The sequence below is a fragment of the Phoca vitulina genome, unplaced genomic scaffold (genome assembly GCF_004348235.1).
Source record: "Phoca vitulina isolate PV1807 unplaced genomic scaffold, GSC_HSeal_1.0 scaffold40, whole genome shotgun sequence".
Taxonomy (NCBI): Eukaryota; Metazoa; Chordata; class Mammalia; order Carnivora; family Phocidae; genus Phoca; species Phoca vitulina.
In genome coordinates, this window is record NW_022589743.1 from 24,397,735 (window position 1) to 24,425,111 (window position 27,377).

Here is a 27,377-nt window from a genome sequence, read left to right on the forward strand (position 1 = left end):
CTGGATGGGTCCCAGGGCCCAAGGCGAGCTGCTGGATCACAGCCTTGAGACAGGTACCAGGGCATCACACACTGGCTAAGGCCAGAGAACTACTGGGAGAATTTCATTTTGAGAATGAAAAGTAGTCCTGGGCAAGAGATACACTCTCCTTCCTCCAAGCTAGTGCATTTTTGAGACAAGAAGAAGGCAACTGGAGGAGAAATGTCACCACACTGTACCTGGATCTCTGCTTCTAGAGGCTTCCATGACCACTCCCCATGGTCTCCTGGACTGCCAATGCCGTGCATGATTTCAGAGACCAGAGAAGGAATCCATCGAGGTGGAGGCTCCAGAAGCTAGGGTATGGAAGATGTAAGTGGAACTCGGGCCAAGTCTGAGCCAGGGTACCCTCCTTAGGCAGAAATCAAAGGCCACGCAGAGGCATTTCTCAGGCTTTCCCCACCTTTTAACAACTGTGCTAGTGGTACCGTATAAACCATTATCACGGGGGGTTGCACACCAATGTGACTGTACTTAATGCCACAGAACTGAACACTTAAAAACGGCTTAAGTGGTAAATTTTGTGTTATACATAACAAAGTAAATAATAAAAAAGGTACCTTATATTCCATTGAAATAACCAACTCCCTCATACTTTAATTTCTACAAAATGCTTGCTAGCTGGTTGTCTTTCAGCCTATGGTTGAACATACACAACAACAGACAATTCACTACCATGCTTAGAGACCTCCATCTTTCATAGCTCTATTAGAAAGTTCTTCGAATAAACTGGCTAATATTTAAAAAAAAAGTTGGGATGGCTGGGTGGCTCAGTCGGTTAAGCATCTGCCTTCGGCTCAGGTCATCATCCCAGGGTCCTGGGATCGAGTCCCACATCGAGCTCCCTGCTCAGCAAGGAGCCTGCTTCTCCCTCTGCCTGCCACTCCCCCTGCTTGTGTGCTCTCTTTCTGACAAATAAATAAAATCTTAAAAAAAAAAAAAAGTCATCATGGAGCTTTTGGACCCCACTACAGATGCTCTCCTGAGTCACAATCTTTCCAGAGCTGGGCCTTCCTGCCTAGCCCACCATGTTTGTCCCGCGGCCTCCTAAAGTGGCTCTGAGTTGTGTCTCCAGGAGATGAGAGGGTGTCCTCACCCTGTCTGGCGCTCACCTTCCATCTTTGCACACGGAGGCCCCCGCTGCCTCATGACTATGCTGGGGGGAGCAAGGGTTTGGATTCAAAAAGAGCCAAGCTATGTGGGATTTGGATGTCTGACCTTGGCCAATTAGCACCTTGCTCGGTGTAACCAACCGAGTCACAGATTCAATTCAGCTCGGCAAACATTTATCGAGCATCTCAGCGCCAACTGATTTCTGTCTGTTCTATAAGTGCAATGAAGCTCAGCCTTCTCTCCAGATTAGAGTTATTTGTATTTCAAGGCAAAAGGGTAGGTTTTAAGTACCTACAAGAGGCGGTAATGGATGCCTCGGGGAGAGGGGGGCATAGGCGGGGGCCAGGAGAAAGGATCTGAGAAATGGCCAGTAAGTCAGGGTGGCAGGACCTGGCTGCAGACAGGGAAGCCAGATAAAGCCTGAGGATTTGTTTTTTCTAAACCTCCCCCATTACCTTTTTAATCGAAAAGATAATGCATTCACATAGTAAAAAAAAATTTTTTTCAAAGAACACAAAAGGGTATACAATGAAAAATAAGTCTCCTTTCCTCTCCCAGACCTCCAGTCCCCAGTATCTTTCTTCAGAGGCATCCCACTGTTAACAGTTTCTTTTGTGCCTTTCCAGAAAATTTCTATCATGTACGAGTATATCTTTCTCTTTAAAACCAAATGGTAGTGCAGTATATCACCACTGCTTTTTCACTTAGCAATACAAGCTGGCATCCATCCCATATCAGTGCATACAAGGCAGCCATTCCTCGGAACACAGAATCCCCCTCTGTGGGGGTGTTGTAATCTACCCAATCGCTCCCCCACTGATGGACATTTAGGTTGTTGCCAGGTCCTGCCATTACAAGCAATGATAACACACATGCTCCTGTAGGTACGTTTCTGCTCACAGGTGCGAGGGTAGCAGTAACATTAATTCCTGGAAGCAGAATTGCTAAGTGTAGAGACAGCTGTGACTGGGAATGTGCCTGAGAAGTCCTGTTGGAGCTGTGTCTCCAGGAGAGGAAATGGTGTGTAGCGTCTCAAACCACCATCCTTGTAGCCCACACAAGCCCCCGGTTCCCTCACTGACTTGTGGCCACGGCGTGCAGGGAAAGAGCCCCTCTCTGAATTCAGAGAGAACCGACCTGCGTGGCTGGGGACCCCGTGGGAGCTAAGAGAGTACAGAGCCCCTCCAATCAGAGGCTAAGAGTGTGTAAAGGGATCAAAGCTTAATGCTAAGGCATTTAACACAATGCTCCATCAGCATGAGCTCTTATTGGTATTATTATTATTATTATCATCCAGAGGGATCCCTCTCTGGTCAGTGGCCAGGAGAGCTCCCAGAGTCAGTCCTTTCAACAGTCCAGTTGATTCAAAGGCCGCAAACTGGGACCTGCTCAGGATCTGGGGCTGGGTGAGAGCGGAGACAGGCCGTTCCCACTCATCACCGCGTGGCATCTGGAATTCCCGGGCCTCTGCCAGTACCTAATAAACACCATACTTCATGCCTTGCCATTGTCACCCACGCGTCCCCTGACGCCTGCTGACGTCTGCGGCCGCACACAGTCAGCATTTCGCCTTGGCACATGGCTCCTTTATGACCTGCTTTCCTTTTTAAGTGGTGGAGGCAGCCTGAACGATGCCACCATGACATTTTGAAACTAAATTTGTGTGTTATTGAGGGCAAGCACGAGTGGGGTCGATACACCAGAACTTACACACCCAAAAAAGAATTAGCCTTGAGTTTGGGGCCAATCAGATCTGGGTTCAAATCCAAGCTCTGACACTTAGGAGCTCTGTGGCCTTGGGAAGTTGTTTAACTTCCTTGAGCCTTAATTTCCTCACCTGTGAAATGGGCCCAGTGCTTGTTCTAATAGGATTACTCTGAAGAATAAGCAAGGTAATGGATTATTTATGAATTTTTTTTTTATAGACTGGCCTTATTCCAAAAATGACTTCAGGCAGTTGAGATAATGTATGTAAAGTGTCTGGCACATAGTAACAGCTCGATAAGGCATCGGTTCCCTTCCCCTGAGCTTCTAGCAAAGTAGTCACCTTTGGATCCAGGCCCCCCATTTCAGGGTGCTGCCATCACTTGAAACACTTCTGGAACGTCCTCGTGAGAAACTGGCTAAATTCTTGGTTTTAGCCTTAAAAAAGAAAAAATCTCAACAACAAAACAAACCACATTCTGCAAATTGTTCATTCCCTTTATTCACAACACACAGCTTCAAATTACTTTTGGCCTTTTCCAAAAAATCAAACCGACCCTCAAAGGTCAAGGATTCGCCACCACCGAGGCTATTAAGAGGAAAATGCTGTGAGATCTGAAGCAATTTCCCAGGAAGGACTCGTCCACTGTTTTGAGCTAGCACAGCAGAACTGGAATAAGAGCAAAGCCATCACGCCCCCAGCTCCCCCCCGCCTCAGGCCCCCCAGCTCCTTGACTACTTTGAACTGGCCCATTCCTTGGGACACTTACAGTCAAAGTGTCCCCTTTGCAGGAAAATGTGGCTCGTGGCTCCCCGGTCCCACTCTGTGGCTCACATGTCCCTGTCTCTGGGGTAAAAGCAGATGTTGCTGCCTCAGAGAAGTGTGTGCTCGGGTGGCAGTCAGAGACACTGGGTGTGAGGATAAGGCATTGAGAAGAAAGTGATGGCAAGAGTTTGAGGGGAGGGAGTGGCCTCCCCTCCATCTTTGGGGGGATTCTGGGTTGGAGATGGGATGCTTCAGGGAACAGAGAAGAGCATCTCCCTTGTGCCCACACCCACACCCACTTTGTTACAACGGACCCACCAACCCTCCCAGCTGGAGCCCCACTTGCCCCTCCTGGGGCAAAAGCAGGGCAAACACTGCCTATGTTCTGAGTTTCCTCTGCCTGGTCCCCAGAAAGTCTCAGGCCAGAAAATGCCAGAAAATGCCAAAGGAGCCCCGCATTCTCTCGTGGCCAGCTCATTGTGGACTTGTTCCTCCCAAACCCACAATGTGGAAAAAGCCTCTGCCCCTAGCGAACCTGTAAGAAGGCTGCAGGCCGTCCGTCCAGCCAAGTGAAAAGACACTTGACTCCAGAGCAGCCAGGTCCACGTGCAAATCGCTCGGACCGCACAAATAGGCTCTGCTGCCTCCCACCCCCAAGCTTCAGTTTTCTCGTCCAGGAAAAGGAATAATACATACATGGGTTGGGGGGTGGTAGTCAGGAAGGGGGCCTATAAAGATTAAAGGAGGCGGAGCAGGCCCTCCATAGACAGTGCTCGGGCGCAGGCCCCCGACGTGTGGCTCGTCTGCTCTCACAGGAAGCCTGGGACCGTACCCTGAGCTGACAGGGACAAAACGAGCCACTGAGGCCCCGGTGGCCCACTGAGCTCCGTGAAAGGAGGCAGGGGAAGGGAGCCTCCACAAGCAGGACGGCCTAGAAATGGCTCTGTGAGGACAAGCCCTTTGGCCTGCCCCAGCTCACCTCCTTGTAGGCTCATCCCAGAGATGAGGGGGCTTGACTCTCGGCTATGGATGGAAGCACGTCTGCCATGGTTTTTCCGTCATGCCTGGTCCTCAGCACTGAAAAAACACCTCTGTATCTGTATCATCCCTCTTAGACGCCTTGCTGCAAGATCTACAGTCAGTTAAAGATAAACAAGTCCTTATCCTCTTGCTAATTGGTTCAAATCGATTGACCTTATGAGTGGGTCTAATGTACAACTGGTAAAAGGTGGCCTGATGCCGAGCAACCCGTGCACTTTCAACTAGCTGTCGCTCAAGCAACTGAACAAGGCACATTAACCCAAATTTCTCAGAACACCTTCTCCTGATAGGCTGCAGCAACAGCGTTTCCCCTATTGGGCTAAAACATTTGCTGGGTCAACAGGCCTGCTTAAAGGCATCGGATCCTCTTAGGCGGGTGGTGATAATACTAGTGTAGATTCCTCAGGGAGGCGGGGGGGAGCACCCAGCGTGTGACAAGAGTCCCTAGGCCCTGCCCTGCCCTGCTTCAGGCCACCTGGCAGAAAAAGGGCTGCGTCCCAAGTGCTGACAAAGGAGGCACAGGGGGGCAACGTTCCTGGCATGCTCAGGATCTGGCTTACACGGCCTTTTGATCTCTTTCCTCACTCGGCCTTTTCCCAGGGAAGCTCGGCTCTGTCTCACTGAACCCGTCTCTGAGGCTGGCTCATCGCTGCTTTCCAGGTGGGAGCTGATGCTCAGCCTTTTGTGTTGCCAGTGTCTGAAATGGTCTGGAAACTGGTAAAGACAAAAGCCACCAGGAGATGGCCTAGAAGCCTTGGCCAGGGTGCGGGTGGACAGTGGCCCTCCCGCCTGCCCTCGCTCCCCAGTGCCACCCTGTGGAGGGCCAGCTGCCGGCCAGGAGTGCCTCTCAGCCCCCCGAGGGGCAGCCAGCCACCCCTAACTTTCTGCTCTATTTTTTTTTTTTTAAGATTTTATTTATTTATTTGACACAGGGAGAGGAAGCACAAGTAGGCAGAGAGGCGGGCAGAGAGAGAGGGAGAAGCAGGCTCTCCACTGAGCAGGGAGCCGGACGTGGGGCTCGATCCCAGGACCCAGGGAACACGACCTGAGCCGAAGGCAGCCGCTTAACCGACTGAGCCACCCAGGCGCCCCAACTTTCTGCTCTATTAATAAACCTCAGCTGAGTTCCTTCTGAGCCCCCCTCCTTGGGGTTTGATCCGCACCGCTTTGCCTTATCACCCTTGCTTTTCACAAGCCCTTAAATTCATGAGAAAAGGAAAAAAGTGAAATCAGATAGAAATGCAGGTCTGTTTGCTGTTTTCTCCAATGAAATGATTCTGGGTAAACAGCAGCCGCCTTTGATGAAATCCCAGCAGGCTTAAACAATAAAGCTGGTTACAAACTCAATCTGGCGGAGATATCAGATCTGAAATTGTTTCAAAAAACATGTCAACATTTTCTAATGCTCCTAAAAAAACTTCCTGGGCTGCCCACTGTGGAGTCTGGGTCGGGGAGATAGGATGAGGGCGACCTGGGTCTCGGCCTCTGTTCAGGTCCCATGGGACTTTCCAAGGCCGGAGCCCAGAAGCTCAGGAGCCCGCTGTTCCCCCGGCTGGGGACCCTCTCATCTGCAAAAGCCTACATGGCCACTTAACAGTCACTGCCCAGGCCAGGCAGGGCACCACTGTCCCTTCTCATACACCGCTGCTCCCCCCCACCCCAAACCTGGCCTGTCTGCCTCCACCCTTAACTCCCTACCTTCTATTCTCCATACTGCAGCTGGCGGAAGCTTTTAAAAAATGTAAATCAGATCACGCCATTCCTTTGCTTAAAACCTCTAATGCCTTCGCACTGCACTTAGAATAAAATCCGAACTCCCCCCCCCCCCCCCCCCCCCGCCCCGGCCTACAAAATCCCTCCAGGATATGCCCCTGCCTACTTGCCCACTCATGACACTCCAGCCTCCCCAGCCTTCTGCCCACACCTAGAACACCCATCTCTTTTCTGCTCCTGGAACCTTTGCACTCCCCGAAATCGGCCGGGATGTTTGGCCTCAGCGCTAGGCACTGTCTAGCTCGCGTCGCTCCTCTCCCTAGCCAAATGCATTCTCATATTACACTTTACTGTCTACACTGAGTTCAGCCACTGCCTGAAATGTGTTCACTTATTAACTGTTTCCTCCTTCAGAATTTAACCTCTCAGGGTGCCTGGGTGGCTCAGGCGTTAAGCGTCTGCCTTCGGGTCAGGTCATGATCCCAGGGTCCTGGGATCGAGCCCCACATCAGGCTCCTTGCTCCTCGGGAAGCCTGCTTCTCCCTCTCCCACTCCCCCTGCTTGTGTTCCCTCTCTTGCTGTGTCTCTCTCTGTCAAATAAATAAATAAAATCTTAAAAAAAAAAAAAAATGTAAACCCCCAAAGACCCAGACTCGTACGTCTCCTTGGGTGAAGCTTATGACTGGCATACGGTAGGTGCTCAATAATTATCTGCTGCATGAATGAACAGCAAAGATGTGACCTCTCTAGGTATCCTCCAGGGCAATACCCAGGAGGCCCGGAGCACACCCCCATAGAAGCATCTTGCCAGCCTCTCTATTTGGCCTCCCCGGCTGCCCCACTGCCGCTTTACCCAAGGCCGCTTTAGGCTTTGGGCTTCCAGGCCTTGGATGGCCTAGGAACTGGGATGTCCCCCCACTTTCACGGCTCCCTTCCCCCGAGCCGCCCCCCTCCCCGGGCAACAAGCTCAAACAAGTAGTCTAAGATCGGGTGGGCAGGGGCGGGGCGGTGGGGGAGCTGGATCCCTACGCCCTCTTAAGGCCTTCTTGGAAAAGCGCGGGCACCGGTCTGCACGGGCCTCCCGGGTCTGGGGCCCGGGGTGGACAGCGATGCCACCCGAGGGCACAGGCCCCCCAACCCCACCCGCCCGGGACGCGATCGATCCCTGCCACTCCGGCCTCATTACCGAGGAGAGCTGCCGGGGCTGGCGGAGGAGCCAGACGGCTGCGGAGCGGCTGGGGAGGCCTCCTTGGCTCCCTGGCCCGGATTAAATATTTACTATGTTTTGTTTGGCCTTTGGGGGAGGGGCAGGGAGGGCGCTCGCATCGATCCCGAGCTGCCTGCAAGGCCCGGCCCGGCGGGAGGCGAGGGTGGCGCCCAGGCCCCGCCCCCCCCACCTCCCCGCTGCGGGCCGGGCCGAGCGTGCCCCCCCTCACGGGCCCGCCCCCTCCCCGGGGCGAGGGTCTCTCCCTGACGAGCCGCCAGGCCGCGCTGACAGATCTGGGTTACCGCGCGGGGAGCCTCGGCCCGCCCTGGAAATCATTCCCACCTCGCGGGCGCCCAGACCGGGCGGGGGGCTGCGAGTGACGCCCCGCGCTCTGCTAACCCCGCCGCCTCCGGAACCCGGCCTCGGCCCCACGCGACCCAGCGCCCAGGCTATGCTAAACCGCGCCACTAGTTCCATCTCTTCTGGCCCACCAGCAGCCCCGGGCGGGCCTCACTCTCCCATTTCACAGATGTGAAATCGAGGCAGAGAAGGGTGGGTGCGGAGCCCCAAAGCCTGGTGGCTTCCTCACCTGGCTCACCCCGCGCTCTGCCCACCGGCCTGGCGGGCTTGGGAGCAGAGAGCGCGAAGGTCAGTGGTCTCGCCGGGCACGGACCCGATGGGGGGCTTTGGGACTGCTCTGAACCTGCCTGCTGGGGGGCAGCCGGATAGGACCCTGGGGTCCCTTTACATGGGCTCACGCACACCTCCTGGTCACACAAGGAAGAGGCCCCACTGGGGGTGGAGAACAGGGCCCCTGCCCCACCGAGAGCAGTCGGGTAGACGCGCGGTGTCCAGTCCCTCTGCTCCCATGTGCGCTGTGACGCATGCTCACATGCATACACGCAGGCATGGCCACCCTCCAGCAATCCTATTACATGCAGGTACGCTCACCCTAAAGAGCTCCTCACATCACACTCTACACAGGGAGATACACACACGTGTCCACACCACCCCAGCTATACATATATATGTGTACATATGCCCACAGACATGCACACATCGACTGAGTGGCCACCCCCCCGTCGCGTGTGCGCCCACTACTATAAACATGCACACGTACATACATACTAAGAACTGTCCCATCCCTATACATGTGTGTGTATATGCTGGCACACACACACTGACACACAAAGAACACCCATCTCTACCTTTGTACGTGTTTGCATACAGATGCACACAGAGCGGACTATCCCCTCATCCCATCCCTGCACACACTCACACACAAATGCACCAAAGTGTCCACCCCCACTCCATCCTTACACACGCGTGACACCCCTACACACCCCTGCGCACGCGCGCGCGCGCACACACACGCGCACTGACTACAGGCGGCTGGGGAAGAGCTGCAGCCTTCAGCCCTGCTCCTATTTAAAGAGAAGCATTGCTGGAAAAGGAACAAAAGCAAAGCCGGCTATAAATAGCCACCTCCCTCCCAGCTTTTCCTGCCCTCCGGCCTCAAGGCCTTGTGTCTTCTCTCCCAGCTCAGGCCCACAGCAGCCAGGGCAGGACTGTTTCCACCACCCCACCACCCCCCAGGGCTGGCTGTGGGGCCCCAGAGGCCACGTGCCCAGGCACTGACCACCAAAGCAGGCCAGGGGCTCTGGGCCTGGGTGGGTGCAGGGACTCTAAGGCCCCCATCTGCAGCCAGCCCTGCGAGCACGTGCCCAGCTCAGAGGGAGGGAGGCCCACTTGGGCCAGGCCGGCTGCCTCAGCAGAACGGCAAAGGCCTGCAGCTGCAGGGAAAGGAAGATGGGTCTGCCAAGCATCAGCCACACCTGCCCTGGGCGCTGTCTTCCCAGCCAGGCCAGGCCTTCCCTGTGTTGGTTCCTGGGTTGGTTCTTGGGCCCAGAGTTGGGGCAGGAAGCCTCAGAGGGTGGAGGAGAAGTGGAGGAGGGGATACAAGTCCCACTTCAAGTTCCAGTGCTGTCACCTACTGATCCTTGAGCAAGGCTCCTAACCACACCACCCGGCCTTGGGTTCAACCCCCTCTTCACATGGTGTTGGCAAGGCTGCATGAAAAACAGGTATGACTGGCAGGCCCTGGGGAACTGTGGAGCACCAGGTGATGGGGGAGATTACAGACTGCTCTCTGTGTCTGAGAAGAATTGGATCAAGAGAATAATTATTTATTTTGTATTTACCACTCGCTAGGCACTGGGCTGGCTTATTTGATCCTCTGTTAGCTAGTTTATATTTCCGTTTTATAGACTGAGCAACTGAGGTTCAGTTGCCTGCCCCAAGGTCACACAGGCCGCTAAAGCGCGAAGCCAGGTTGCAAAGCTCAGCTGGGGCTGTCTGAGACCAAAACCCTCTTTCCTATGTCCTGTACTCTGGGGGCCTGGGGGACCCTGGTCCTCAGGCAAGCCCCTCTTCAGGAGCCAGAGGAGGGCTGGGTTGGGCTGCTTCCCCCAGGCTAGCCTGGTACTGGAACTGGATGGGCTGCGGAGAGGGAGGATGGTGTGGTCCTTGGTTCCAGAGATCCCCCCCGCACTGGGACTCAGGACTCCTGCCACCACCACCACTCCCCCTCCCTACCCCCAGTCCTTAGCTCCCCAGAGGGGCCTTTCTCCACCAACCCCAGGGATGGGGAAGGGAGGGGGTGGGGGAGAGCTCAGGCAGACCTACTTTCAAGGCTTTAATCCTTTTTGCTTAAAGGATTTTTTTTTTGCTTGGGGAAGACTTGGTCTGATCACAGGAGAGACGCAGGGAGCTGACAAGCCGCAGAGGATGGGGGGGTTGGTGAGGAGAAAGAAATACATATTTATTACCCTCAATTATTAAAAAATAGATAGTACCAGATCTTAGGTCCTGGCAGACACTGCTGCGGCTTTTGCGCAAGGACTGTTTTCTTTTCTTTCCCTTTCTCTCTCTCTCTCTCTTTTTTTTTTTTTTGGTTAATTCTGGTGAGATTGTAATGTGGCCAGCCGGCTAGGAAAACCGCCCTGGCCAGTTTCCAGCGGGTGGAGGAAGGCTGGGGTACTGGACAGGTGAGCGGGACCTCCTACCGCAGGTACAGGGAAGCGCCCGCAGCTCATCTCCATGGAGGGCAGGGGTGGGTGGGAGGGGTCTGGGCCCCATTTGGGGCTGCACAGGCTGCGCCCCTGGCAGGCAGGGATCCTCAGCTCTTTCTCTCCCTCCATGGCTCTCTCAGGGTTCCTACTCTTTCCAAGGAAGTGGCCAGAGAGAGAAATCCATTCTGCATTCCTCCCTAGGGGCAGCGACACAGCTCGCCCCAGACCTTCTGAGGGCTTCACCCAGGGCCAGCCCCCCAGATACACCCTTCTCCTCCTATGATTGTATCAGCCTGTTGAAAAGGGGTCCGGTCGTCAGCCTAGTACAAAGACACCGAGGTCCCCTGAGGCCTGATACCCAAGAGGGCAAGGTGGGGCCTAGAACAAAGAAGAGAGAGATCTACCATGTGGGAAAAGGCAGGGGAGGCAAGGCCCCTGAGGACAGGACTGTGGCATTCATTCTGGTTCTCCGAGTCCCCACAGAGCCTGGCACGCAGTGGGCCTCGGCACATGGCTGCTGAGTAACAGGCTTGCGTGATGAAGACGGCGCAGCTGCCGTGACTCACCGAGGCCTTGCTACCTGCCGGGAAGGCACCTCACGTCCATTTGGTCGAGAATTCTCAGAACCCCTTTAAAAAAAAGAATTCTCAGAACCGCAAGAGGCAGGTGGCAGTAGCCCCATATTTCAGATGACAAAACTGAGGCCCCGAGAAGTAAAAGCATTTGCCCAAGGTCAGGCAGCTGGTAAGCGGCGGGGCAGGGCCCGGGGTCCCGCCTGTCCTACTCCACAGCCCTTGCTCTCATCCGCTCCGCTGTAGACGCAGAGAGAAAACCTGGGAAGAACAGAAATAACTTTGAGAGGAATCAGGCAAAAACCACTGACTATTTCACAGATCAAGAGACCAAGGCTCTGGGCTGGGGCTGGGCTTTCTTTTCTGATCGGGAAGACCTTGTTTTGAAGAGAAGGCCGCTGAGTAGAGGTCAGGGCCTAGGCGGGCGGTTGCCAATGATGGACCAGCTTTCTGGGGAAGCCTCCAACCTCATCTCAGCTTTCTAAGCCAAAGAAACCCACTTGAGAATGCTTCCCATTGCTCCCCTGCGTCGCCTTAGCGGACACCTCCCTGACCCTGGGCAGAGGGAGCAGGGAGTTCAGGACAGAGCCAGTCCTCCCCAGAAAGGGTGGCCCCCTCTGCCCAAGGTGACCTGACCCATCCCTACTAGTCCTGAGACTCCTGCTCCTGGCCAGGGCTGGCCCGTGTCAGCCAGGCTGCTCATTCAGACTCAGCCCTGGTCACAAGGAGGCAAAACTTCACACGGTAGTCAGGCCTGGCCTGCGGGAAGGGTGACACAGAAGTTCTCGCTGTTACTGCTAACACTGAGGGCAGCTAACCCTGAGGGCAACATTCCTGGAGCTCCCGGCACAGTCAAGCGCCAAGAACTTTATCAGGATTGTCTTGTTTATTTATTTATTTTTTTAAAGATTTTATTTATTAGAGAGAGAGAGAGACAAAGAGAGCAGAGGCTGGGGCAGAGGGAGAGGGAGAAGCAGACTCCCCGCTGAGCAGGGAGCCCGACATGGGACTCGATGACCTGAGCCGAAGGCAGACGCCCAACCGACTGAGCCACCCAGGCGCCCCAGGATTGTCTTGTTTAATATACACAACCTTACAAGGCAGGTACTCATCAGTAGCCCCATTTTAAAGATGGAAAAACTTAAGTTCAGAGAAATCAGGTCATTCCCAGGAGTTGAACCTGGGTCTGGCCAGATCCTGTGTGCTTAAGCAACCCACTTGGAGATGAAGGGCTTGTCCACTGACCCCTGGAATGAGCCCTCCCCACCAGCCTCCACTGAGCAAGGACAGCCACTAGTACTGTATGCTCAGCTGGGTTAGAGGCGCAGGAGGAGTCCGGGGATGGGGTCCTGGACAGATAAGGGGCAGTTACCGATGTCACCAGCACGCTGCAGCAAGCAGCACGCTTTGGACATTCTAGAGAACACATGAGCCAATCACTCCTAATGCTGTGTGATGTTGGGCAAGCCACGGCAGTTCTCTGTGCTTCGGTTTTCTCAGCTGAGCTACAAAGTCCCTTCTAGCACCAAATATGAAAGAGCTGGGGCACCTGGGTGGCTCAGTCAGTTAGGCGTCTGCCTTCGGCTCAGGTCACGATCTCAGGGCCCTGGTATTGAGTCCCATGTCGGGCTCCCTGCTCAGCAGGGAGTCTGCTTCTCCATCTCCCTCTGTGCTCTCTCTCGCTCTCTCTCTCTCAAATAAATAAAATCTTTAAAAAATAAAAAAAGATCCGACAAAACTGTCAAAATCACACAAATCCCCTGGTCCAAACCAAAAGCAAGGGGCATGCTCTTCCTCATACTCCATCCTCAGTTTTTGGTGCCACCCAACCCCAAGGAAAACTAATGCCTTTGTACACCTTTCCGTTTGGTTTGACCACAGCCTGCCTCACTGGAGACTTAGGCCATGTTCACGGCCACAACACATGTGCGTGCGCGCACACACGCGCACGCGCACGCACGGACCCGCCTCCGGACCTGCCTCCTCTCCACGTCTCCGAAGGCTTCAGGTCTGGCTGGCTGCTACTCGGGGTAGTATCCAGCCCGCCCACCAAAGGGGCGTCACTGACGTCCCACGATGGCCTCCGCGCACCGGGCTCCCTGTGAAGACCCTGACCCCTCACACTTCTTGCCTCGCCTGCTCGGAAGCCCACACAGCACACGGGCGTGTGGCACAGGTGTGGGCTAACACGTCGAACGGCAAAGAGCTGGAAACAGCCTCTGTGCACAGCCTGAGGGGACGGTAGTCATACGATGGAACACCCTGCAGCCCTTAAAATAGGTTCAGTTACCAACCTAGAGGGGCGCCTGGCCGGTTCAGGCGGTAGAGCATGCGACTCTTGATCTTGGGGTCAGGAGTTCGAACCCCACGTTGGGTGCAGAGATTACTTAAATAAATGAAACTTAAAAGAAGAAGAAGAAGAAGAATTACCCACCTAGAAATTCCTGAACCTAGTATCTGAGATATACTGTAGATGCAACAAGACAGGGTACATTTGCATGAATGCAGGAAGCAGCACAGAAGGATCTACCAAATGCACCAAGTGCCCTGGGAGGGCTTAGCTTTCCCACACTTCACTCTTTGGGGTGTGGGATGATAGTGATTTTCTTCCTTTAGCCAATCCAATGTTTTCTGTCACGTGTATGCATTATTTGGGAAGTTCAAAAATTTTACTCTGTGGCTGATGAGTCAACCAATCCTCCTCCTCCCTGGTACTTAGGGCTCTGAAACCATTGGGCTGCCCTCAATCTGCTCTGCAACCAAAATCCGCCACCACCCCATGCAGCCATCATGGTCTATGTACAGTCGTCCCCTTGCTCTCCAGCCTTCCCACCCTGCCTGTTCCTACCAGGCCCTCCTCCACCCACAAAGCCTTTGAGCAGGGACCTCCCCACCTGCCCCACTGACTTGAAAACACCTTCCTTCCCACCCTACCCTGGCCTCCACTGCCCTGGTGTGTGGCTTCTCTCTCCCACCAGGTGGCAAGTTTCCTGCATGGGGACGGGTCTTCAGCCTATCACTCACTCCCCGTGGCACCTGGTCCATAGTGAGAGTTTGGTTATTTAGGAAACAATTACAAGGGAGCACAGGGGCTCAAGCCTGGTCAGAGATGACAGTCTAATTGGGGAGAACAGGCTGATGTATAAATGAAAAAGACAAGACCATCCACAGAACTAAGTTCTGTGTTTCATGAAGCTCAGAGTTAAAGGGAAGGGCTTATGGGAAGTGATCTGTGACCCTGTATTCAGGCTGCAGACTGGGCCACATTAACGGAGGAGAAGCATCTGGCCCCAGTGGGAAGGGCGATCCCTAGACCCACCACTCCTCCTCCCGCCATAATGTTGCTTTGCTTTGTACTTTGGCTCCTCCCCCTAGCCAAGTGGCTGATGAACTTGGGACTGACACCAAGCTCTAGTCCTCTCCAAAGGAACCTGACACTACTTCATGGGCTATACCTCAGAATGCCAGCCCTGCCTATGGCCTTTGGCAGCCAGGTACTGTATCAAGAACACTCCTGCCTCAGGGCCTTTGCACTTGCTATTCCCTCTGCCTGGAGAGCTCTCCCCAAGCAGAACCAACTCAGATAGCTGCAGAGAGCCCTCCCTCCCTTAGGCCTCTATTGAAATGTCACCTTATCAGAAAGGCTTCCCAGTCTTTCTAAAATAACACCCCTCTAGGGGTGCCTGGGTGGCTCAGTGGGTTAAGCGTCTGCCTTCGGCTCAGGTCATGATCCCAGGGTCCTGGGATCGAGTCCCACATTGCGCTCCCTGCTCAGTGGGGAGTCTGCTTCTCCCTCTCCCACTCTCCCTGCTTGTGTTCTCTTTCTCTCTGTCTCAAATAAATAAAATCTTAAAAAATAATAATAATAAATAAAATAAAATAACACCTCTCTGGTCACCCTCTCTTCCTTAATTCACCCTCTAACAGGCTTTTCTTCTAAGGACCTCTCCCTACCTGACAGAATATAGTTAGTCGCTCATGGTCTCTCTCCCCCCACTAGAACACAAGCTCCATAGGAACAGGGGACTTGATTTTTACTCTTTGCTTCATGCTTAGGGCCAAGCCAGCAGTAGGCAGGCACTCAATAGCTGTTAAATGTTTGTCACATGGAGACACATCGCCCATACTCCTCTTGGCTGACAGAATAAAAGGCAGCCAGCTCATCCATGGATAGACAATTCATAGGTGACTGTGATCTATAACATAGAAAAACATGGCTGGCTCAACTGAGGTCTTCCTTCTGGGAACTGAGGCTGGGATACAAAGAATGCGAGGCAATTAGCAGTGGAGGTGGTGAAAGGCCATTTTGAAGAGCAAGCAGTCCTGGGTGACCATACTGGGCCTGGTACAAGGTGACAAGTCATGGGCACAGACGGTGGGGCAGAAGCAGGGGCAGCTGGGTTGGGTGGAAGGAGAGGCACCACAGAAAGCCTGCTACTTCCTAGAGCTACTCCCTTTCCTGGAGACTTCCGGAGCCCCAGGCACTCATCTCCTCGCAATAATTCCCCACTTCCAACGAGCTACCTTGAATCCCTGCAATCAGATTTGTCCACTGAAGGCAGAAATAGCAGCCCACCAGGGGTGGTGGGCCGGTTACAGGAAGATGAGAGCCACGCCTACCTCCAGGCGGCCCCAGGGCCAACTGGCGGCCCACAGCTGGGCAGCACAATGTCCCCCTTGGCTGGTGCATTCTCCTGAGTGTCGCCCTGTGAACCGCCCTGGCCTCTGTCCCTTGGCTCAGAGATTTTGTTCCAGCTGCAGGCTTGGGGCCTGGGCAACACCCCGGAGCCTCCCTCCCTGGGAGGAGAGGCAGCAGTTCAAAGTAACAAGTCATTTTCTCAGAGAAGACAAAACAGGCAGTCTCCTCACCCCAGGCCCCACCCGAGCTTGGCTGATCTCATGTTCAGTCCAGTCTCAGTCAAACATTTCAGATCTCTGAAGCCCAGAGCGTCCACAAGAGGTTTTTATTTGCCACGGAATCAATAGTGCAAATTTTGTTCCATAAAAATCTGCCAAGTACACCTTAAACTTTTCAGAGTAAGAGTTCTATTTCTTCTCCCAACACAGCTCCTGTCCTGCCAGATGTCCTCTGTGGTCCCAGCTGGCCCCGTTGTTTCTATGCCTCCTAGCTTCCTGGGTCCACAGAGAAGAGCTGGGCAGGGGTGAGGCGGCAGCAGCCCCGGGCCCTGGATGAGCCATGTAGCCTCTCTGAGCCTCAGTGTCCTCATCTGTAACTTGGGGCCAATAAGACCTGCCTTTTCTGCTTTTAATGAAACACTGCACAGGAAAGCTGTAAGATTGAAAAAAAAAAAAAAAAGTGTGTGTTCTCTTGGTTCCTGGTACTAAAGCCCCAGCCCCAGAGGCAGCCAGGTATTATATCAAGAATATTCCTGCCTCAGGGCCTTTGCACTTGCTGTTCCCTGGGCCTGGAGAGCTCTTCCCAAGTAGATGCAGCTGGATAGCTACAGAGAGCCCTCTTGTACTTTACTTAGCCTCTGTTCTTTTCTTCTTTCTTTTTCTTTCCTTTTTTTTTTAAGCACTAGGTTATCATGGTTTGATTTTTCTTATGATTACAAAACAATTTAATTTTTAAAAATGCGGGGGAGGGGCAAGGAAGAGGGAGAGAATCCTAAGCAGACTCCACGCTGAGCACGGAGCCTGACGTGGGGCTCCATCCCAGGACCCCGAGATCATGACCTGAGCTGAAATCAAGAGTCAGCCGCTTAACCGACTGAGCCACCCAGGTGCCCCACAGAACAATTTCAAAATGAGGTTTTGGTACTACGTTTTTGGGGTTCCCAAACCAGCGATTTGTGGTTGTGTACAATCACTGAATCAACATTTCTAACCAATTCATGGAGACATGACATTAGTTATTGATTCAACGCTACCCAATGTCACTATGTGCTCCATTTTCTTTTGTGCAGGGTGCTGTTTTACTCGGGTCCTGGTAGTTAATTTGAGGAGTACACAGAACTCAGAGAATCTGGGTAGGGAAATGGGGAAGAGAGACTGTCATTTGCCCCCACCTCCTCTCCGCCCTGGGGCTGACGGGAGGGAGCTCTTTTGAACCTGGAGCTCACTGGCAGGAGCTGTGGAGCAGATGCTGTGGAGGCCTGCCTATCCCTTGCTTTCACCATTTTAGCACACACCAGCCTGACTTCCAACTGGCAGAACCTGCATTTCTTTGCCTGAGGGCTTTTTCTAGCAGAGGAGCTGGCTCCGCTCACCCACAGAGCAGGCCAAAAGTGAGGGGGGATCTCATCTCTACACCAAGAACACCACTCAGCCAATGATGGGTAGGAGCTGTGTATAAATACCCCTGCTCCCTCCCGTCAGTGAGATAACTTTGAGGTGCATGTTCTAAACTGTATCCCCAAGTTCCCTGACGGGATTAAGTTCTGGTTGCCCACAGTGTTCATTTGCTCAACCACGGGCCCCTTATTGGCCTCTTCCCTTCTCTGTCTCACTTCCCAGCTCACCTACTGACATTTTCTAGGATGCCTCCCAAGTATACAATTTACACTTGAATTCTTATCTCAGGCTGCACTTCTGGAAGAATCTTTGGGGGATGATGGAGGGGCAGGAGAACTCATGGTGACTCACCATTGGTTAAAGCCAACTGGAAGCAAGAGGGTGTGGGAGCTCATTGTTGACGTTGGACAGGCCAACCTCCTGGGCCAGAGAGCAGATCTGGAGGGGCGGGGGGAGGGGGACTAACCGGTCTCCTCATGAAACCTACTTTCCAGTGAGGAGGGCAGATAATAAAAACAGGCTGGATACAATGACCAGGAAGCACAGAATATTATGGGCCATCCAGCTGGGAAGTCTGGACCATCCCCTGAAGAAAAAGAAATCTCTGTAGGTGTTTTAAGCAGGGGAGGGGAGGAGAGCAGGTGGCGTTGTAGAATGTAGCCACAGCGTAAAACTGGATTGGGTGAAGGCAAGAGAGGTGACAGGGAGCTAGCTGCCCATAAGGTCAGGGAGAAGAAGACAGCCTGGGCTGGGGTGCAGGCAGTGGGGGGAGGAGGTGTGAAGGCCACCGAGGGGGGAAAGGACAGCACTTGGAGATGAACTAATAGGGAGGGGTGGGGTGAGGGGGCTCATCGTGGGTCCAGTGCTTGAGCTGAGGGGGCCTGGGAGGTTGATGGTGCCAGACACCAAGATGGAGGGAAGTGGGGAAGGAGTGGGTCTGCTGCGAGCTCAGGTAGAAGTACAGGTTCGGACACGTGGAGTTGAAGGGGTCTGTGGGGCGGGGAGGGGGGCAGCGGGACGGATGGCCCTAGACGCCAGAGGCAGCACCTCCACGGACAAGGACACGCTGAAGGCCCCCAGAGGAGAGCGAGGGGTGAGACAGCACCCGGGGCGGTGCTTGGGGGGGGGGTGCCACGTTTGAGGATGGTGAGAAGTGGTGGGGTTGGCAGAGAAGGCTGAGAAGAAGCAGCCGGCTCTGTGGGCGAGCAAAGGAGGAGAAAGACCAGGGGAGCTGCCATCAGGGGAGCCATGGGAAAACCACGGCCAACAGTCCGATGCCACCAGAAGGTCAGGTGGGACGAGAGGAAGACGTGTGGTAGGGTCAGCAGCAGGCCAGAGCGGTGACAGTCGAGTGACAGAGGACACAGCCTGGCGTCTGGGTTGAGGAGTGAGAGAGGAGGGGAGGGCAAGGAGACGCCAAGTGTAGACAGCTCCTCTCAGAGAGCTAAGTGGTCACCAGGGGTCCAAAAGGAGAGGAGGCGACAACCCACTCCCCCTGCAAGAGACAGAGCTCACACCTCGAGCCTTGCAGGCACGGCTCTGTCCCTTTGTAAACACACCACACCCAGCACACCCAGTGGCCTTCCTGTGGCCACTGTCTTGCCAGAAGGGGCCACAAGAGACTCCCCCGTCTCCAAATTGGAGGGCTGTCAGGGTGTCCATGAGGCCAGAGTTGGACGCCCCTCTCCCCAGCTCTGACCAGGCCCACTTAGGCTTCTCTGTGTTACATTCTGGGCTCCGACAGTGGATATCATTGGAAAAAAACTGTTCTTCCGAAAAACATCTGAAAAGCCATCAATCCAGTCCTATTATCGACGGAGAAACTGAGGCCCAGGGAGGAGGAAGTGTACCCAGGGTCCTAGAGGCTCGGCCACAGAGCTGGAACCTAACGCAGCCCTGGGACTCCAACTTCGGTATTCTTTCTACAACGCCACGGTCCCTAGGAGGAAAAGGGCCGTGGCCGAGCCGAAGCCGGGGTCGCCCAGAGCCGCTGTCGGAGGCAGAGCCGGGCGGCCAGCGAAAACGGAGACGCACAGGAGAGTAAACACGGAAGGGCGTGCTGCGCGCAGCTCCTGCCGAGGAGGCAGCCCGCGGTAGGAACGGAGCCGCTCCCCCCAGCTCGGGCCTGCCCGGCTGCCCCCGCACTGGCCACGGAGGGACCCAGCGGGCCCTGCCTGCCCCCTAGGCTGCCTGGCCTCAGCCTGCTAGCCCACCGCACTGCATGCTCCTTCCTTCTGCCTGCCTGCTCGGGCAAGCCCATGAATAGAACATTAAAGGCAAAACCTTCTAAAAGAAAAAGCAGCTCCCTGGTAGGAGTCGCCCCACTAAATGTCAAATACAGAGCAAGGCTTTCTGCCTCGTGTGCTTCTCACTAATGGAGGCAGCTTAGCCTCCATGTCCCCATCATCCAATCGCCCTATAAATAAATCATTGTAAAAAGAATGCCAATTTTCCCCCTAGGGCCTCGTGAATCTCTCTACACAACCATATGTAAAGGCCTCCTTCACTGTGTTGGTGCAGGTGCCCAGAGAGAGATGGCAAACTCTGCTAGGGCAATTTTAGAGGCAGAAGCAAACTTTCACACCATCGCAGTGGGCTGCGAGTTGGGAGCCCAGCTTTTCTCCTGACTTGGGGGAGACTTCTGCTCAATTTCCTGCAGACCCACCCTGACGACGCTGCCACAGCCCTCTGGAATCTGCCCAGGAAGCCGCCAAGAGGCCCCTCTCCAGGGTCTGCTGGGGCCTGTCCCCTAGAACCCACCCCTGCGGGGCAGCCACACACCAGCTCACCAAGCTTGGCTCCCGACGCGTGGTGCATAGGGCGCTGGCCCACTCACTCCCGGAGGCCTCCCCTGACGAGCTCGCCAGCCCACTAAAGTCACCAACGCCGTGCTGCTGGCCCCGAGGTGCAGGTGCCGACGTAGGCTGCACGACCAGTGTGGGGGGGGGGCAGGCACGGGGGTGCTCTACTCTGCAACGGCAGACTTCTGGCATGCACACTTCCGGAGCCTGCTGCATGCCTGCCAGGTGTGCTTCTGCAAATGTGCACGTGCACACACACACTCACACACACTCACACACACTCACACACACACACTGTATTGTGCCAACCCTCTTGCCATGCCAGCACGGACGCCTCCAGAGCAACTCTCCTGAATCAGATAGCAGAGGCTGTTTGCTGGTTTGGATCCCAACTTCGCTGACTGATTAGACGATGATCACAGGCTCAGAAGGACCGGCTTATCTGTGAGATCAGACCCCCTGCCTCACCGTGGCAGGGGGAGCTCCTCACTCAGAGGTGGGAGTCTGCCCTTCTACCTCCCAAGACCACCTAGACTCTCGGCCTTAACTCATCTTCTTTCTTTTCCAAACCACAGGGAAAACTGGCCTCTGGAATTCCACCATGGCTGGAAGGGGGCAGGACAAGTCCCTTCTGGAGGACAGGTCTGAGCTCTGCAGTTACAGTCCAGCTAACAGACTAGGGCTGGGCCATGGGAACACCACCCCAGGAGTGAGGGAGGTGGGGGGGAGGTACATGTGGAGGGACCCGCTTCATCCAGCCTGCCAGCTACCACCCACTTGGGCCATACCTGGGGCTGTTGCGCCCCACACAAGCACCCGCCAGTCTGGGGTGTAGCTGTGTGAACAAGCTCACCAGGCTAGCCAGGAAGAGCAACGTATGGGGAAGGCCCAGCCCCCAAATAAACCGTGTCCCAGACTTTCTCAATGGCTTGAAAGCAGGCAGGATGGTGCTGGCCTAGGGTCCCAGTCTCTGCCATGAAGAAACCACAGCCGGAGGCAGGAGGCAGGAGGCAGCAGGTGAGCGTGTGTCTGCCCAGACACAGTGAGGGCTAGGGAAGAAGAGGACAGGTGAGACCCTGGCTCAGGGTCCTAGAGCCCCGGGTCCCAGCCAGAGACGCTCCTGGAGGTACGGCAGAAGGGGAGCGCATGGGAACTACCAGGGAGCTCTGTAACAAGACACAAATGATTCAGCACCCCGCAGAACAAATGTCACGTAAATTCAAGGCAGATGGGCATGTGAGACAGTGGAGCTTAGGGGTTAAGAGAGCAAGCAAGTGAAAGAGTGTGGTGGCTGGCGGATCTGGGATTGCACTCTGACTCAATAATGTGCCAGCCGAGTGACCCGGGGCAAGGGACTTCATTTGTCTGTGCCTCAGTTTCCATATCTGTAGAGCAGGGACAAGTACAGACTGACCTCAAAGGGCAACTGTGGAGATAACATGACAAAAGGTATGGAGTACACTCAGCTTGGTCCATCAGTAATTAATTATAAGCAGGTATTGGCAGTGCATGGACAGGGACTGGCATGGGTGGGCCCTTGCTGCCCCTGTCTCCGCTAGCATCCATACCTCCTCCTGGGGGGCTCAACCAGGCATGCTCTGAGACCCGACATGGCGTGGCTTTGCCCTTGTGAGGGACCCCAAGTCAGGGTGCCTCCTCTCCCCAGTTCAAAGGCATCCAAGGAGGTCCCTCCTCTGGGCCCCCTAACCTTGGAGCTGATGTCTCCCTAGGTGTTATCCCAGGCCTTGAGGCCTCTGAAGTCCCTGCCCCACACCTCTTTCCGACTCACTTGTAGTCAGGGTGGCCTGGCCAGCGCACCCCAAGGAAGGGCCGCTTCCGGCCTTCTGCGCGGAGGTCCTGCCTTCTGCCGTCCCTGGAGGCTGTTCCCGTTTCGCAGCTATTTTGCTTCCTTGGCCATCTGTTCCCTCCCTGTCATCTCCTCTCTGCTTTAACCTTAACCACTACTTTGCTGCAGATGGTCCCCAACAGATCCGTTCTTGACATCCTTCATGATGCCTGCCCCCTCCTTCTCCTCTCCAGCAAGTGAACCCCTCTCTGCTCTGTCCTTTTTCAGGCTATGACTCCAAAGCTTGGAGCTGGATTCACCCCACAAGCCTCCCTCCTCAGTCCCATCTGCTGTCAATGTGGCCACAGGTCAGGGGACAGACACCCACCCTTCCCCCCCCCTTTTCCTCTTCCTAAAGAGACTTCCCCTTTTCAAACTTGGCCAAGAACATTCTCCTGGCGTCAGGTCCACCGTCTGCTCCAGTTATCTACCTGGTGTTCACAAATAGTGCCCTTAAAGCCTCCAGAGGCCTCGGGATCAGTGGCCTGAGACCGACCGGAAACTCCAGGCTGCCTTCCGGTGGTGCAGGAGCCAATGTGCCCGAGCGGGGGGTCTGGGTCCTGAATGGTTTCTCTGTAGATGATGGGCCTGAGCAGTGCAGCGAGGACTTGGCCGCATATCGGCATGACGGGAATCGAACCAAAACACACTTGCTATGTGGTCTGAGCTCACAAGGAAAACAATGCACTGCTTGCCTTGCTTTTATTCTGGCCACTGGTGAGAAACTGCATGCACGGGCTTTACTGAGCAACTCCCGCTGCTTCTCTTCTATTGGTGTGTCCTGGTGCTCCCCTAAAATTCCTCCCCTTGGCTTCTCTTTTCTGGCATAAGGACCAGGAGCTTTGAGAAAGGAAGCAGCCCAGAGGCTCCCAATGAAAGAAGCTGTTTTGGTGACACTGGTACCACCAGGCTGCAATCCCTGGGTGGGACACAATTAGGCGGGGAAGCCTGAAATTTCGTTTCTGCACCTAGATTTGGGATTAAAAAAGCCTCACATCTCAACCCTCCCGAGCAGGGCTCTTGTAACTTCCTCTCTACATACTTCCTCTGCAGCAGAAAGAAGAGTGTCTTGGCTGTCCGTGGAATATTCCTCCCTTCTCTTCCCTATTGGAGCTACAGAGGACCTTGTTATGAATAGCTCCAAGAGGTGGAGCCTGCTGACACCTGGACAGCTGGAGACTCTCAGGTCACCTAGGGAACCTCCGGATTCAAATCCACCAAGCACTGACGACCCCGCGGTCCCTTCCTCCCACTGCCTCCCTTTCTTCACACAAAGGAGACCCAATCCAGCCACGAGGCCAGCCCATGTGGCTATGGAAACCAAAAGAACAAAATGCTTCTTACTGGATTGCAGGCCTTAATCTAGCTCTTGCTGAATTATTCAAGGATGGCATTAACTTATAAATGAGTGTGTTTGACTGATTTTGTGGTTGATGTACAGATATATTCTAATGAAAGACAGCTACAAGATTTTAAATTATTAATTAGACTGCCACTTAACAAAGCCTATTTGGCACTCTATTTCCTTGCTTAACAAGACAAAAACTTTAAGGATAGGTTCTGTATTAGCCCAGAGGCTGTTGATTTTGCATTCTGTTTTTATAGCTCTAAAAATGAAAACCATAGATCCTGACCTTAAGCAGGCCACTTCTGGCAAAGCAAAACCCCCAACAGGCTTCCCTTTCTTCCTGGATGATGCTGGGTGGCTCCGGGCATGGCTTGCCCTGCCTGCCTCTCATCTCTGACCAGAGGCTTGCTTTTTATATCCCTGGTTCTGCCAGGGTAGGCCAGGAGACGGAAAAGAGGGCAGGCAGCTGCTGAAGGCTCCAGCTCCCAGCACTGTCAGCAGCAGGATCCACTGACGACTCAGGCTGTTCTGGTTCACAGGGGTGCGGCTATGGCCAGTAGAGTCCTTTCATTAAGAGACACAAGGCAGCACCCCCCAATTCCTAAAATGTCCTGCCAGGGGACAGCACCCAGCTCGCTGTAATAGGACAACCAGAAGTCAGAGCAATGACCCCCATGATCCAATGTCTACATTCACCTTCTTCAGACCACTGAGCCTCCTCACTCCACAAAGCGCTCCATTGTCAAGACGATGAGCCCAACCCTTTACAGAAAAGTACGAGGGTGTTTCTCTTCCACCCTACCCCAGGATCTAGGGATAGCTGCTCTTTCTTTTTTCAAATCCTTTTCCAAATCGAGACTATGATACTCCCCCAGGTCCAGGACTCCATGCAGGGCTCTGCAGCTGATAGGCAGGGAAACTGCAACAGTGGTCTGAACCCATCCCATAACATTGTTGCTCGGAGCTTTTGGGAAGAATTCGAGAAGCAGAAACTGCAATGGCCACCTCCCTTGGCATTAGCCTCGGGCATACCTTTGGCTTTGAGCACACACCTAGAATCCACACAGCATATCTGAGTGTCCCGTATATGTGTGTAAAAGAAACAAGTCCTACGGATCAGGACCAGGGGCTGAGAGAGAAGATTGTCCGGCAAAGGACCAAAATAAAAGTCCTTTGCCCACACAATGTCCCAGCAGCAGGCTGCAGGCCACTGGAGCTGAGCCTAGCCCAGCAAAGGGCTTTTCTGCTCTGTTTTCCTCTGGCCAATCCAGGTGGAAACCTCTTTGTTGGTAGAACCTCTCTCACCAACCAAGCCATGCAGGAAGGGAAAAATAGCCCAAGTGGTGAACACATATGACTGCCAAGCCTCCAGTGGCCACCTCTTGAACAGGGTAAGTGAGCCTCCTCCACCGGGAGAGGCCCCCAGAATGCACTGGGCTCATCCTGAGTTGGGTCTCTGGCTAGCAAGGATGGGAGAGAAAGGCTTCTGGAGGCTGCTCAAGCCTCCCTGGGCACCTAAGCCATGTAAATAAAGTACACGGGCTGCTTTGTGGCTCATTTTTAACTGTAAACTGCCAAAAGACAAAAGACCAGAAGGAAAATGAGATGTCAGTTCCCCTCTATTATCTCCATCATAGACCCAGCAACCTGGACATGGTGGCCTCTTAAAACTGCCTAGGAAGCCTTACCCACCAAGGCCAGTGTGCACACTCCAGGCCCAAGCTTCTCAGACTCCGGCTTCTGCTCAGTTCTGTAAAAATCACCCTCTGTGTGCAGACACTGACCAGCACCGCTAGCTGCTGAAAGGACTTTTAGTCCCTCTCTGCAGGGAAAAGGAACCAGGGTGTATCAGTGAAGAGGTTTCTCCAACCAGCCGCAGAGACTTTCCCCACACCACAGTAAAAGGCAGTCAGCGTTTCCCCCCCGGCACTACCCCAACCCACGTGGAAGACACAAGTCACACACAAGTTTGTGACTATTGACACGATGGGGCAAGCGAGGCTCCCCTGTAGGCCTGAGCAAGCCGGGACCACCACACAGCCTTTACTGCTTCCAGTGAAGGCGTGGTTTCTTCACCCACCTGTCCCACCTGCTTGTGGGGTCTCTTCTACGACCCCCACATCTGCTCCTCTCCGCCCATCTTGGGGCTTCGCTGTCCATTCCTCCGCCACCTCCCCCTGCCCGTTTTCTCCTTCCCCATCCTACTGTGAGGTCAGAATCCTGTGCTTACGACACCTCGGTCTGTTGCCATGGAAACAGGGGCGGATTAAGGCAGGAGCGCGGAGCGCAGGGATCAGGCCCCTCAGCTACCTGAGCTCCCGCCTCAGCCGGCTCCCGCAGGGCCCGGGCAGCCAGACGCAGCCGCCGCGGCTCGCCGGCCACCCGGCCCGGCCCAGAGACGATAGGGTCCCGACGGAGCGTCGCAGCTCGCCCCGACCCGGGAGGGGAGGGAGGCAGACGCCGAGGCCGGGGCAGCGGGAGACAGGGCTTGCGGGCTCTCGGCGTGGTCACCTGCCCTCCCTGGGCCCCGGGGACAGCTCCCCGCGCGGCAGCCACGTGGGGGCGCGGCGGGACTTCCCCAGCACCCGCGCCAACTTTGCAACGCTCTGCAATGAGCCGGGCTGCGGGGGGATGGGAGGGGGGTTGTGGTTAGGTGGTCGCGGTGGTTAGGTTGTGGTTAAGTTGAGCCTGGCACCTGCCCCGCACGCAGCCGGTACGGCCCCCGCCGTCCCATCTCTCTGCTCCAGGCATAAGGAAAGTTTGAAGAACCGGACATCAGGCGCTAGCCACCTCCCCTGGGCTGCTGCGTGCCCAGAGCCCATCCCTGAGGACCAAAGCAGGACTGCAGGGAAGGTGCCCGCGTCCCGGCCCCGCCTGAGAAGCGAGGGCGCGCAGGGAGCGCCCGGGCGGCGCGGTGACTGACCGCTGGTCGCCCTGGAGCGCGGGCTGCACCCGGCCCCGCAGAAGCGGCAGAACCGGCAGCAGGCGCCCACGCAGGGGATGGAGCCTGCAACTGCAAAACTTTATAATGGCAAAGCAAAGGTCTCGGAAGGCCGGCTCCCCTTCCATCATGGGTAGCTCACAGTGGTCTAGAAATGACCTCGCCGAGCCAGATCCCTAGGCCTGGCCGCTTGATCCATGGTGCAAATCCCGTGTCTCGCAACCGGCCACCGACAGGGGCCGAGCTCCAGCAGCAAACCCTCCGCAGGTGCGTCCCCGCGAAGCCCGCCAGCCCGCCAGCGGCTGCTTCCCGGGCGAGGACCTCGGGCGGCGGGGAGCTCTCGGGTGGCTCCCGGGCTCGAGGCTCTGCCGCGTGCGCACTCAACTCCAACTTGCCCCTTCGGCTCCAACTCACCTTTGCGAAGCATGTTGGCCGCGGGGCCGCCACTCCGAGGTCGGCCTAGGCGCGCTCCCTCCCAGAGTCCGGATTCAAATCCTTGGGCGCCGGCTGCAGCTAATCCGAGCGCGTCGAGGCGGGGGCAAGCCGGGGATCCGCTTGTGCCCGGCAGCCCGGCCCCTCAGGGGCATGGTGAGCCCAAGCCCCGCGCCGAGGGCACCGGCGCCCACTAGCAACCGCGGCTCTGCCGAGCAGCCCGGCGCGCTCGCTCAGCCCCGGGACAAGCGGCTTGCTCCGCGGAGCCGGCGGCCTGCTTCTGCAACCCCGAGCTCTTTGCAGGCGGTTTTGAGGAGGGACGCCGCCCCCCGGCCGCCCGGCCGCCGGGCCGCGGCCCCCTCCTCTCCGCCCCCTCGGGCCGCCGCCGCCGCCGCGGCTGCTGCAAAAGGGCGCTCGCACGCACCGCCGAGCTCCGAGGAAAGCGCCCGGCGCGCGTTTGCAGGACCCAGCGATCGGCGGAGCGGGGCGCCTCCCTTCCTCCCCCCCCCCCCCGGCTTCCCCCACCTT

The 27,377-nt window shown here is 55.3% G+C and overlaps 1 protein-coding gene across 1 annotated transcript in view; it reads right to left on the bottom strand.

Annotated features, from left to right (window-relative positions):
- The window catches only part of RTN4RL1 (reticulon 4 receptor like 1), a 69,152-nt gene extending 41,827 nt beyond the window's left edge, over positions 1 to 27,325 (bottom strand). The window contains exon 1 of the mRNA XM_032428650.1: positions 26,832 to 27,325. Within this exon, the coding sequence (XP_032284541.1) occupies positions 26,832 to 26,844 (13 nt within the window). The 5' untranslated portion in view covers positions 26,845 to 27,325. The remainder of the gene's footprint in view (positions 1 to 26,831) is intronic.
- Positions 27,326 to 27,377: the final 52 nt, after the last annotated feature.